We start from the raw sequence: 13,710 nt of genomic DNA, 5'->3' as shown, positions 1-13,710 counted from the left end.
ATTTAAAAAGGACAGGTTGCCCTCTGCTAGGAATCAGAAGGGCTCTGTACAAGTCAGAAAAAATGCTACCAATTTATTTCATCTGAGAAGCCCCTAATAACTGCCTCTTAATGGAGGACATGCCCTGGAGTTCCTCCAAAAGCTGCAGTTAGTGACTATCATGATCCATCCCTACTAATTTATTCCTTATAGTCAAGGCTCGGTTTTTGTATCCTGGATAATGTCTGCTACAGTCTGAGAAAAGCCCTTATCAGCCAGACTTTACCTGCAGCAATAGACTGTATCTTTTGCTAGAACAAGAGACATTGGTGGGAAAAGCAACAACACAGTGGATGGAGAGCTGAGCTGTTTGATATCTCAATCATAGAAGAAAACCTGAAAGTGAAGGACTCACTGAGATGCTTCTACAAGCAGAAAAGCTCTCCAAGCTTCTTGGTTTTTCATTCTGTGTCAGCTGGTTTTTAAAAACTTCCTTCTGCAAACCTCACTTTGCTCATATCAACCACCTAGTGTTACCAACAGCTTTGTACAACAGCAGCTTGCGGTAGGGGTCAGCAGAAGTTGGCCTTTTTGGTGCTGTGGGAAATTCCAAAGTAAGGAAGAATTGCAGTTTGTTTCAGGAAAAGAAGTGGTGGTTTGTGACAAAAAGAACCAAAACATAGAAATTGCTCTGAAATAATGCAGGTTTTAATTCTGGCTGAGATGGGAACTCTCACTTAGAGCTGAGGTCTGCACTTCCAGCCAGCTCTGGCATCCAGAGCTGAACAGGGGGCTTGGTGGTGCAGGGTCCTGACCCTCATCAGGGCAGAGTTACACAAGAGCTGAAACAAAGCTCAGGAGTGGTTCATGAAGTCTCCTTGCTTCATTCTACATGGCCATGACAGAACAGGGCTTTGTATGTCTTCCAAGAACGACAGGCTGCTGCAGAGCCCTGGGACCAAGTGGTTTGCCTTGCCCAAGTCCTTCATGTTTGACTGCCTCTTGCCCGGTGAAGGAGCAGCCTCTGCAGGCACACTGTGTGGTTTTGCAAATGCATGCTTGGCCCCACGAGCACCATGCAGCCTCACAAGTGTCTGCTGGGAGATGGGGGTTGAAGGTTTGCTCTTTGCACTGCAGTCAGCTCAGCTTCTGGAGAAGAGATGCCAACAAGTACGGAGGTACCTCTGGTCACTCAGGGTGGTGGCTAAACTACATAGCAAAATCCAAGAGTTTCGTCTCTGAGTCTTAAAGCCTCTGCAGGGGAACCTAAAAGCCTTGTCCTTCCTGGAGTTGAGACACCAGGGGTCTGATTCTTTGGACTGGGAGAGGGTAGGTGGGATCACATCCCAGCTTTGAAGAAGGAAATATATTTGTTAATTCTATGTCCAGAGTGGATTCTTCATGTCATCCATGGGTAATTAACCTGAATTGCCTTCTGAATTACCATCCATAAATGTAATTAAAATCAGTTTTAAGTAAGGAAAATTTGAAAAGGGGGCTGTTTTATAGATTATTTCACCTTTACACAAGCCTAAAGACTCGTGCTAACAGCTCCTCATTGTCTTACTGCCTTCAGCTTCTTGCCTTTAGGTTCTCTGCTCTTTAATTTGAGTGAAGGAGTTGGCCATACTTCTCAGCTCACAAACTTGAATTTCCTTGAGAGACACAACAGTGGTTGTTTAACATGGTTGGAGCATAATATGACTAAAGAAGAAGAATATGCCTCTGCCAGGCAAATTGAACAGAATAGATGGTCTGAGTGACTGGAGCTGTCTTGAGGTAAATATAGTGCAATCCAGGAGCTAGGGAACAGTTTTGGGAAGAGCATGCTAACCCTTGTTGCATAAAGTATTGCTTGCCCTCATTGCACTTACCACAAGATCTTGCCAAAGGGCAGAGGTGTTATGAAATGGCTCAGGAACTGTAATATTAAGATTTTGTCTCAGTTTACCAATGCTTCATGCACAGACCTCCTGATGTTACCTCCTGCTGTGGAATGCAGGCTACAGCTGACTTTTAGCTAAAGAACCCCTTATCTGGGTGGAGTTGCTGCTGCTGGCCACCTGCTTGCTCATACTTTGGTGCTGAAATATGTGCACACAAGCGACATGGTGTGGCAGATGGAAATGTGCAGATGCCTTCTGCAAAGCGGTAAAGAACTGCGAGATGCCTCTCGTAACAACAGCGAATCTTCAATGTAAGGAGATGAGCAAAATGCTAGAGAAAAAGATGTCAGAGTATGAGACCAAGTCAGGTCTAGCAGGATCCTAAGAATTGCTAGGCTCGGACTGAAGGTTTCAGCCAGCTGTATTTCAGCCCAAACCTTTGAAAGGAACAGCTGTGCTCACAGGGATAGCCAAGGGAAAGGATTTCTTTTCTGAAAAGCCTATTGAGAGGAAAGCATGCACTGAGTCTGTCTGCCAGGAGATGGGTCTCACCTGGTGGCATGGACCAAGCGCAGTCCAGGGCTATCTGAACTGCAATGAGTGCAGGATCAGCTTGAGAAGTCACTGTTGTTGCAGTTGTTCTGGGGAACTGGGGGAAAATATTTGAAGACATGGGTTCCCCTCTTCAAATGAAGCTTTGCAAATGCACCATGCCTGGGCTGTGCCTCTGGCCCGTGAGCAGACATGGCACACCAGGAGGAAGTTGCTGGTGTTTGGGGAAGTAGTGGCTAAAACAGCACAGGAGTGTTTTCGGTCGTGGTCAATTGTTTCTGGTGCAAGCTATTAATTGCCTCATTGTTAACGTAAACAGTGCTCTGAATGTACTATGTTTTGTAGGTTTTTTTATCAAATATGATTTTTTTTGCTTTGACTCATTAGACAAAGAGAGTTGGGAAACAGTGGCTGTGGTTTGGAAAGATCCTTGCACAAGGAAATTCCTCCTGCTCTGTCTTCTGTAGAACTTAATTTTAATTATGAAAAGCTTTGTTTTCCAAGTCAGTTTTCTTTTCCCAAAGTCTGGCTGAGCCAAACCCATCACTGAGCTACTTTCCCACCACCGTTTGAGATGCTGTTAGGTTATCAACCCAGTAAAGCCTCAGGCCATTTCTCTCTCCCGTTCTCCCTTGCAATTTTTTTTTAAAGCTGTTATGCTCCTGACCTCCCCTTATTTCTCTCTTTTCTCTGACTCCAAATTTAACCCAAAGAACAGTCCTGGCGTTTGGTTCTCTTCAGAAGCAGATGGTGACCAGGATCAAACAGAATATTTTGCAGCATACAATCTTCTCTAAGACCTGAAGGAAATGAGTGGTCAGTGGTGAGCAGAGTGGTTTCTTTTGTGTTTGTTTATTGTTTCATCTGGTTTTCTAGCATCAGCATCTTCACAGGCTGCAGTGAGAAGTGGCAATTTTGGGGGCCCAGTAATTCAGTAAGGGGTGGCAGCAGAAAGAGCAGCAGAGCAGCAGTAAGGTATGCTCAAATGCGCTTTATCTCCATGGCAGGTCCACAGCCTCAAGAAGACTGTGCCAAAGATTGCCTCATCCAAACTGCTGTCAGACCACTAACAGCTGCCACCTTAAGAAAAAGCAGGGACAGCACAGCAGCCAACAAAATTGACCTAGTGACAGAAAAATGCCATGATGTGACTTTCCTCATGTTGAACCACCTCTGGGCACAGGAGATTGCTCGTACATCAGGTCTTAGTCCTCACAGGAGCTGAAGTGTGTCCATTCAAGAGAAAAACTAGCAGTTCATACTGGTAGAAGAGGGACCGTCATACAGCCAATGGAGAGTGGGATACAGCGGTGCTTTGTTCATTGACCTGGCTGCAGCCCTTTGTTCTTCAGTCTCGCTTCTGCTTCTGCAAGAAAAGGCTCCCCTTCACTGTCTCAACTGAGTGCCATGCTGTGGGAAGTGTGCAGCAAGGGGTCCCAGGATAGCCAGGGCTATCCACTGGGAGAGGTGGAGACCCATAGGGTGATACCCACTTGTGTCTGGGTGCCAAGGAGCATCCAGGATCGAAGTAGGCAGTATCTGAGGCCAGCAAGTACCAATAGGGTAAACTCAGGTTCTGTGCTGTGCTGCAAACTGTAAGGGATGTGACGAAGGAAAAGTAAAACAAAACTGGTTACAAAGCAGTGACATACACAGTTATGTTGTTTGCTTCCTTATGTTACACCCAGCCTTTCATTTTGTGCAAACATGGCACAGTGGGTAGCATTTTCTCTCTTTCTCTTCTTTCTCTCTTTGGCTAAAGCCTTATGACTTTCCTGGACTTTGACATCATAATGGCTTACAAGTGTAAATAGCCTGATACCAGCAAGCCCATTTCATAGTCAATAAAAACAGAGATGGGCTGCACTGCAGGGATGAGGATAGCCTCTGTGACAAAGCCAGGCTCCTTGCAGCAGTGTTGCTCAGCTCTAGAAAACACACCTCCTTCTGCCTGCAACCACAGATGCTGAGGCTGTCCCCATCCCCTTTCCCCAGGTCACATCCCAGGGCTGCAGTCAAAAGCGTGGCCTCAGGAACAGGGCTGCACTCCCTTGTACATACTGGTCACATCAGTGGCTGACAGCGTAGTTTCTGTCTGTTTCAGTGTCATTCCTGCACTAATGGGCTCAGCAGGAACACTGGAAATCCCATGAAAGATGTGGTACATAAATTCTCTAGACATATGGCTTATAATCCTTCTGAATAAAAAAAGGTGCACATAGCCTAAATACACTAGTAGCAATGGAATTCCATAGAAAAATACAACCCTGTTCTTCATGTTGTCTCTGAGCCATAAAAATGAGTTCATGAACTTTATATGGAGGCTTGAGTTTTGCTAAACTTTAGAGTGAAGACACATGACTATTTTTCCCAAAAGTGTGTTGTGCTCCTTTGTCTTAATAGTTGTCTTTATTTTGCTACTGTGAGGATTTGTGAGAGAATAGAGCCAGCTTCTTTACACACATTTTACATAAAAGACTTCTTATTCATTTTTAAGATTGCTATTTAAATATAGTGTAGTGTCTGGTGAGATCTTTTAAGGACAGCCCTTGTCTTCCAGTACTTTGTCAGATGGATATATGTAGACCTGCACATAGAGAGACAAAAGTGGGTGGGTAGGTGTCAAGATTTTGTTGGCAGAAGAAACCTGCAGATATGTTCTGCTTTAACCAGAAAAATAAGAAGTGGATTTGCTTGGTTTCTACTGCCAACAAACCCAGCTACTAAGAACCAAAGTGATGCTCTTTTCACGGCCAAATAATGGAACATTTATATTCTCTATGGAGCAGATGCAAAAGTGATATGTCATGTCACTGCTGTCTGGCCTGAGAGAAACAAGCTAGTGTTCAGTGCCTGCCAGGAGTGTTACTATTAAGACAAATCAGAATTACATGTCAGACACAGGGATCAGTGCAAGCTCTTTGTTTGCAAAAAATATACTGTAAGATCTCACTCGTCTACACTGTAGAAACAAACAGACAATTTCTCCACTCAGAAAATCCCAGGAAGCTCGTTTTCCATTTCCTCACAGTCAGTTATTACCAAAAGGACTATTTCTTATCATCCCTGGGACATTCACTTACTCATCTCATCTCCACATGAACTACCAGTAAAAAAAAACCCAAACCCTGCCTGGCTGCAAGAAGGAAACGATGTTCTCCTTTGCACCATCCAGCCAAATTAAGGGGTTGGATTGCTCCTCGCCCTTGCCCTTGGGAACATGGGGAATACCCAGAGCTGGAACCACAGTGGCACAAAATCTGTTGGAGGAAACCACAGGCAGGATACCAGCCACCCTCGCTTCCACACAAGCCTCCTTGGCTAAGGTTGCTCCAGTCTGTGCTTTGTTGTACAGCTGCTGCCCAGCTGCTGCCCAGCTGCTGACACCACATCCTTTCTGACCAGCCTTGGTGCCAATAAAACCTACTGATCAAACAGATATGGGTTTGTGGTTTCATTGTTATGCACCACAGACCTCCAGATCATATACTCTCACCCCAGCACCCCTTAAGGGGGCACAGAGGACTACGTTTGTGCTTTGGACCAAGTCTACATAGCAATCAGGACTTCCAGGACTTTGCTGTCCATGTGACCCTGAGACAGATACCAGTCATAGTTAGGGTAGCAGAGATATTAATGTGTTTTAGCTTCCTTTAAATCAAATGGTTTCTCCATTAAACTGTTTGAAAAACTAAATTCTCTTCCTACCAGAAAAAGTCACATTTGGGATTTTTTATTCCTATCCCAATCTGGAACAAGAGATTGGCTAAGGAAGCAGCTACCAGATAAATTCCAGTTTAGGGGAACAGAAATTTATTTTCTGAGTCAACCTTTGTTGTCTGGGTAGCTAAAGTGCAAACCAGCCTACAAAACCAGATAACTTCCCCCCCCTCCCCGTCCCCCCCCCAGAAATCTGGAGAACAATTTGTGAAGTGCAGATTACTTTTTGAATAAAGTGATTAACAAATGCCATCAGTGTATGCCTTATGGTAGGGGGCATTATTTTCCAATTAAGATGAAATTAACCTCAATTTGCCTGTGTAAATGCAAGGAATCCTCTTAAAGGGGGCTGTCTCAGCTTCCCCTGCCTGGGGAGGAGACTGGCATAGAACAGAGTGAGGGGTGATGTGGCTCCTGCTAGTTCCTCTCTGACAGTCCCTCAGCTGACTGCAAAGTGAGCAGACAACTCCTCCCAGCCACTCTTTCAAATGCTCAGTTTGAAAATGAAATAAACTGATGAACAATATGTACCTTCAGCTGATGGAATTCTGACTGAATTTTCAAAGAAAAAGAAAATTGAACAGGCAGCCACTAATAATATCACTTCCCCATTTCTGTATTAGAATCTTTTCTTTTTTTGTGATGCCCCAAGGCAAAGCACAGCACTGCTAGAAAATGAAGGCTTCTGGAAAAGCAGTTTTTCTGGATAAGAGGGAAATGAATGTTGAATGCCTTGCTCTTTAGAAGGGCAGGAATGACTTTAAACTGTATGATGTGTTTTTCCTCTGTTCCTCTTTGTCTTGACAACAGAGAATAAGGTAATTGCCATTTTTCAGCCAACTTCTGCTCTCAGTTGTACCATAATATATTACAATGAAAACAGTTGCATGATTTGTATTTCCTGTTTGACGCTAACAGGTTTTTAGTCTGTTGATCCAACCACATAATTTTCTATATCCTTCACATTATCTTAACTGAAAATCCATACACAGTAGGAAGGGGGAATTAAAATACAATAGAGCAAACATACAGGGTTTGATTCTAGGAGTTTTGAGGTAAAAAGGAAAAGATCCAAGTGCCTTAGGTTCCTGCAAGGTTCTCCTTACCATTACTGACCTGATGGAGGGTTTCCCAGTTGGTATAAATGTAATATCAAAGCCCATAATCCTGATCAACTGTCAAGGAGGGCTGATGCTTTGTAGGTTAGAGCCTCCATCTGTAATTCTCTGGAGCCTACACCAGGCAATATGGCACAGCATGCTGTATCATATAGATCAGTTATAACTGAGCACAAAGTGCAAAGCTGTGTTTACCCTGAGAACGCTGAGCCACTTCCAATGGCAAGTCAGCAGTGAAGAGGTCTTGCCTGCACTGGGAGCACAGTGCAGAGGTATCATGCTCCGGGCAGCCCGACATCACTGTGAACAACTGAGTGCAACATCTGCAGGGCCTGGCCCTGCAGCAAACAGGAAAGAAAGAGACAGTTTGAACGATTTCAGGTTCCTCAGTGGACAGGAAGCAAGGAGGAAAGCTGAGGACACCATCTGGGAAAGGCACAATAGTTGAGGGAGAAAGAGCAACAGCTGAGGTAAGCAGAGGCCTTACCACCTCTCCAAGAGTGAGCTGTGGAGACGATGCAACCTCAAGAGGGCAAGGAGTTGGTGGGCACTTGGAAACTGAGGAGCTGAATGTGATGGTGGATGTTGCAGTGCACCTCAGCCTCCTTCAGACTACCTGGATGTCAAGGTGGTGAGATCTTGGCAGCAGGGTCTACACCTCGCTGTGTAGCTTTGCTCAGGCATGTCAGTAGCCCTCAAGTTTGTCTGCAGATCGACTGTTCAAATGCCTACTGTCCAGATTTATGGGTTTGGCAGTGACACTGAGGGAAAAACCCAAGACAGACAAATGAACTTGTTTTGTGAACTGTGGCATTATCCAAGACCTAACTTTGTGGCACTGAAAAAGAAAGAGGAAAAAGCTACTTCACAGAAGCATTTTTCTACTTTCTCTGGAAATGCTGGACACAAAATCAGTCCTCTTGCAACCATTCCTCTGGCTTCTCCCAAAGTGCAAGACAGAGACTTTTGAGTCAAGTGGGTAAGATGCCAAGGCACACAGAGATTTGGAAATGGAAACAGCAAGAGTTTCTGACAGTTTCCAGTCACAGCTAGGCACCTGCCTTCCTAGACACTCAACATCAGTGCTCTCAGGGAAGATGGACACAGGAAAATGGAGATTGTTTGGACTGTAAGAACTATTTACCATCTCCTATCATCTGAACTGTGAAGAAAATAGATGGGTTGATATACTTGTTTTATTTTGGCACTTAACTGTTACCTGACATAATCTCAAAATACCTTTGCAAAATGGTTCTTTCTCCCTTGCAAGTGTTGCTCAGCTCCTGACAACAAGCAGGAGGATGAGCAATGCTCCACAGCAGATATCTGGTCTCTAACCACTGCCTGCCCTTCAGCAGGGGTGAGAGGAGCAGAATAACTTGGGGTGATGCGGGACAGGACATGTGCAGGTCAGAATAACTCTCAGATAGAGGTAGGGAGTAGGGGCTGAGGTCTTTGTGAGAAAGTTCCCATGTCAGGGGCCAGCAGGAACTGCAGCAGAGGCAAGGAGCAGCCCAGCAACTGCCCTGTTAACTGTGTAGCTCCTGGCAAGTGGCAGTCCTGCTCTGGGGCTTACTGTCACTGAGTGGCCAGCATGGGAGGAGGGTGTAAGTGGGGAAGACAGTGGTCAGCACTGTCATCTCATCCATGGAGCACCTTAACAATTTGTAAAGAGGTTTCTTTTCTCCCTTAGGACTGTTGCTAAGGAGGAGTCATACCCCCCAACCTGAGCTGAAACAGGACATGATGACAGTCAGGACCTCAATCTAACCTATTTATTACTTAAGTGTCATCAGTACTACCAAGTAAAACCAGAGAGGATGACTGCCTTGACAAGGACTTATCCTGCATGCCTGAAGATTGCAGCATGGGGCCAGAAGCGTCTTTCCAGTTAGGACTGTGAATCTGATGGCAAATGTTCCAGGGTCATTTGCTGTCACAGTACTGAGTCCCACACATCCCTTGCCTCCAAAAGTGTGTGACCACATCCCAGTGGATAGATGGCCCCTGGACCTGTGCTGCCTGTGCTACTTTCTTGCTGAACTGAACCACCTACCCCCATGTATGGCATTAAATTAAATCAGGATCCAAACATGGTGGTAAGCCTTCATCTGGGATAAAGTGAATTTAGACTTTGAACCATTGGTTGGAGCCATTATTGATTTTTCTGGACCTATTTTTTAGCTTAATTTCATAAAGAAATGAGGCTACTGTGACCGTGTATATTCACCTGATTGTATGCCATCTTCTAATAGGAAGGCAGCACCTCCAGAAAAGGGATTTGATGTGATCTTTGCTCCTGTTGCACCCTGGAGAGTCAGTAGGCCACAGAGATGCACAGAGAGCCCAGTATGATGATGCTTCTGCCAAAGCTTGGAGATGTTTAGATATCAACAAACCTCAGGACAAAAAACTGTAAGAAACATGGCTTTTCCCATTCTTAGTGCTTACACTTGTTGATACTGGTACTGCTCAGCTTTTCAGGTTTATGCAGTGCTGAACCTCGATGTCAAAGAATCACATATACTATTAAGTGCTTAGGAGTTTGATACCCTTCCAGAAAACTGAAAAAACAGTAGCACATTTGAAAGTCTTGGCACCTCAGATATTTACATCAAAAAACAATGCATCCTCATCCTTCACACGGTAGAAACTTAATAAATGACAGTTGTCACCAACCATATTGGTTCAGAAACATCTTAGTTTCTGACTTCTTAGGCAATTAAGATCTTGATGTTGCTTTGAAGGTAAATTTTTTGTATCTATCTGGTCATGCTCTAGTCATAAGAAGAAATGAATCCTTCTTCTCCCAAAAACATGACAAACAAGGTAGTTTCACTGCTTCTTTTTCTATCTTAAAACAGAAGCCTCCACAATGGGAGTTTAGTCATTGGATTCATTTTCACAAAAGGTTTTGTTTGATTGTTGCGGTCCTGTGAAGTAGCTGCTGGAGAACAGTGCAAGATTTCCACGGACAAATGGATGAAGAATATTATTCAGCCAATTTAGATGATAATTACTCATATGAATACATTAATGAAAGCAATACCTGTGAAATGGGTGACTATTTCATATTCAACACCCATCTCACTACCGTCCTCTACACTCTGGTATTTTTGCTCAGCCTGCTAGGAAACACTTTAGTGTTATGGATCCTACTCAAATATGAAAACCTTACATCTTTAACAAACACCTTCATCATGAATCTTTGTGTCTCTGATTTGGTCTTCTCCTGCATGCTGCCTTTTTGGATAGTGGACCAGTCTTTCGGATGGATTTTCGGTGAGTTCCTTTGCAAAGCGGTGAATGCCGTTTTCTCCATTGGCTACTACAGCGGTGTTTTCTTTTTGACTCTCATGACTATCCTGCGGTACGTATGTGTAGTGAACCCCCTTTCAACTTTGAGATCCCAGACACGGTGCTACAGCTTTCTGGTGTGCTTGGCTGTTTGGACTGTTAGCATATTAATTGTGGTTCCCGAGGTGATTTACACCACAGTGCAAGAAAACTCTGAAGGGAACAGGACCTGTGATTATGCTGACTGGAAATGGAAAAAGGTGGACATTTATCTGAGAAACGTACTCTTCCTGTTTTCCTTTGGAGTTATCGTATTCTGTTACTTCAAGATACTCATAATCCTGCTCAGAGCAAGATCTCGCAGAAAGCACAGAACTGTGAAACTCATTCTCATTATTGTGGTGGCTTTTTTCCTGTGCTGGGCACCCTACAACGTCCTCAGCTTTCTGATTAGCTTTCCACCATCTACGTGTCAGTATGCAAGAGATTCCATTCTTGCCTTTCACATCAGCCGTAACATTGCTTTCTCCCACTGCTGCCTCAACCCTGTGCTCTATGTATTTATTGGAGTCAAGTTCAAGAAGCATTTGGCACAGTTATGCAGTCACTGCTCACACTGTGGCAGTGGTCAAGTCTCCAGCCCCAGGATCTGCTCTCAAGGTAAATTCCAGCATGAAGGTGCATCCATCTACTGAAGCAAGACCTAACTATTAGGACTAGTCCTGGAGGAACTTTCAGATTTTGCATGCCATATGGATAACCTCTAATTCTTAGAGGCACTTGCCTGAGAAAGACACACAAATTTACTCTTTGTAAACATTCTGTGTATGGAAAATAACAAAATGTATTTGCAGTGGGATGGAGAGCTGAGAATGCTGAGAAATTACTTCATTGGTCTGTAAATCTTAACTTCAATTTTTTTGCACAGTGAGATGGATTTTCTCTCACTTATATTCTGTTTTTAAAAGAAAAAAAAATTGCCTATTCTTTTGGGCTCTAAAACATCAAGTTTTAACATAAATATTGTTGCATATCTCTTTCTTGCCAGACTTAAAATACTTGGATTGTATATAGCAATGGACATATAAGTATTATAATAGCTTTTAGTGCTTTTCAGTGCTTATCAGTGCTAAACTCATTGGGCTTTCTGGAGGGGGCTTTGAGGATTAACTGTCCTGACAATGGCTACAAGACCTCTGAATTTCTGAAGTTCTCAGTGCAAATGTTCTTTTCTCTTTTGGTAGACAAATATATATATAAAACTAGATCAGTATAAAGGCAGTATTTTGGGTCTGAAATGGAAAGTTTGGGAGAGTCCTAGAAGGAACACAAGCTGTTAAGAAGATACTTCAGTAAGGTACTAGTTTTCCTCCTGTTACTGCTCCTTGTTTCAGGATTCTTCCAGTCTTTGAATACCCCCTTCAGGTGGTTGCAGCAGATTGACAGCCCATCTCCTGAGCAGTGCAGGAACATATTTGCCTCTAAATGCTCTTTCCCTCCTTTTCTCCCTTTGCAATGGTACTGAAAAAGAATTAAACTTCTATAGTGCAAGAACAAATGGCTGCATAAATAGCAGGATAGAAATAGCTTGCTTTATTTGTAAAATTAATGTCTGGCTATTTTTTTTAATGGAAACTAATATTCTTCTTCCTGCTAGCTCAGTAGGTCTTTTTTCCCCAGGGAGGGTAACATATAGTGTGTACTCCAGCATAGCTGAATGACAAAGCCCCTGGAAACCAGAATATTTCATTTCCTAGCATTTGTATAGAAAGCCAAGGTAGTTTTGCTGTGGTATCAAGCAATGATTTGGCACTGGTTCTAAGCAACAATTTGGCTTTTTGGGCATCCATCTTAAAATGTCTATGCTTTTTCTGCACTATTTCATTTGATCTCTAAAGATCATCTGGAGCAGACTGCAGATTCTTCACAGCTGTTCTATAGTTTACAAAAAGCAGAAACTCAGGTATGCCCATAGTACAATATCCTATTTATGAGTAAATCCAGAAGCAATAATACCTAAGGAAAAGCCTAAGAATGGGGCAAACATATATGACATAATCCCAAATAGTCTTCCTAGGGCTTGCCCACGGTTTCTAGTTTGTGCTTCAGTTTACTTGCCAGAACAAAGTGATCATATTATGTCCCTTATCATCAGATGAGCCTTTGTGAACAGATCAGTCCTGGTATTCCATTACTACAGTTACAGACTAAAACTTAAAAAATTAGAGAGGTTACTAATTAACACCACAGGGGAACTCACTCATGTTCAAACAAACCACAGAAAAGTAGTTGTCATTTTTACTGGCTATGGTAGAGACTTGCCTTTGGATCTTACCTCCTGATAAGAAACATTTGAAATTAATGTGTTTGCCTCTATGCACTTCAAGAGACTTTGGACTGGGGACTCAATAGCAGAGATAACCTATTGAAGGACAAATGAGTCCAAATTCTTCTTCTGTTCTGGTAAGCCAGGACCACTTCACAGGCACCAGCAAAGCTCTACAAGATGAAAATACTGTGACCATGAGCATAAGAAGGCCTTGTGCACCTACACCATTTCAACAAGCTGTCATTCAACTCATAGACCTAGAGCCACACAACACTGAAATCTTTACTGTCAATACATTTTATATTTATCTTTAAAAAGTTGAGAAGTATAACAGAAGCATGGAAGACTGAAATGATCCTGCTCCGCCCAGTTTTTAACAAGTTATTTTAATCTATTTGTTGCTTGAGTATATTTTGTTACAGTGTATCTGAGCATGTAAAGGGGATGCTTAATATTACCTGACTGTATTGCTGCCATAACCAAAGTAAGTCAGAATGTGGATATTTTGCCTCCTGATATAATAAAGTGGTACTAATAAACATTCAGAAATTCAATGGAATACTACATTCTCAGTATTGTTCTCAGCCTTTGATAACTGTCTATTATAAAAAAGTTATTTTTAATTGAAGAAGCAATTATAAATTTTCATAGCTTAATTTGGCTTGGAAGAGACTTTTTGAGGTCATGCACTCCTCCATGCTGCTCACAGAAGTTTTGTCTTTCCTGTCAGCAAAGGTTACTCGGGGCCTTGTCTGGTCAAATTCTCAAGATCCCTAAGAACAGGGACTCCATAATTCCTCTGGGTCCTTGTTCCAATGCTTAACAACTC

At 43.1% G+C, this 13,710-nt stretch overlaps 1 protein-coding gene across 1 annotated transcript; it reads left to right on the top strand.

Moving 5' to 3' along the window:
• The first annotated feature begins 10,193 nt into the window (after window positions 1-10,193).
• XCR1 (X-C motif chemokine receptor 1) lies at window positions 10,194-11,247 on the top strand. The gene has a single exon (XM_008929561.2). The coding sequence runs from the start codon at window positions 10,234-10,236 to the stop codon at window positions 11,245-11,247; it is 1,014 nt and encodes a 337-aa protein (XP_008927809.1). The 5' UTR covers window positions 10,194-10,233.
• Window positions 11,248-13,710: the final 2,463 nt, after the last annotated feature.

The sequence above is a fragment of the Manacus vitellinus genome, unplaced genomic scaffold (genome assembly GCF_001715985.3).
Source record: "Manacus vitellinus isolate BGI_N305 unplaced genomic scaffold, ASM171598v3 scaffold_3_pilon, whole genome shotgun sequence".
Lineage (NCBI taxonomy): Eukaryota > Metazoa > Chordata > Aves > Passeriformes > Pipridae > Manacus > Manacus vitellinus.
The sequence above is the reverse complement of the archived record's forward strand: the minus strand, read 5'-3'. Positions and strand labels throughout refer to the sequence as shown.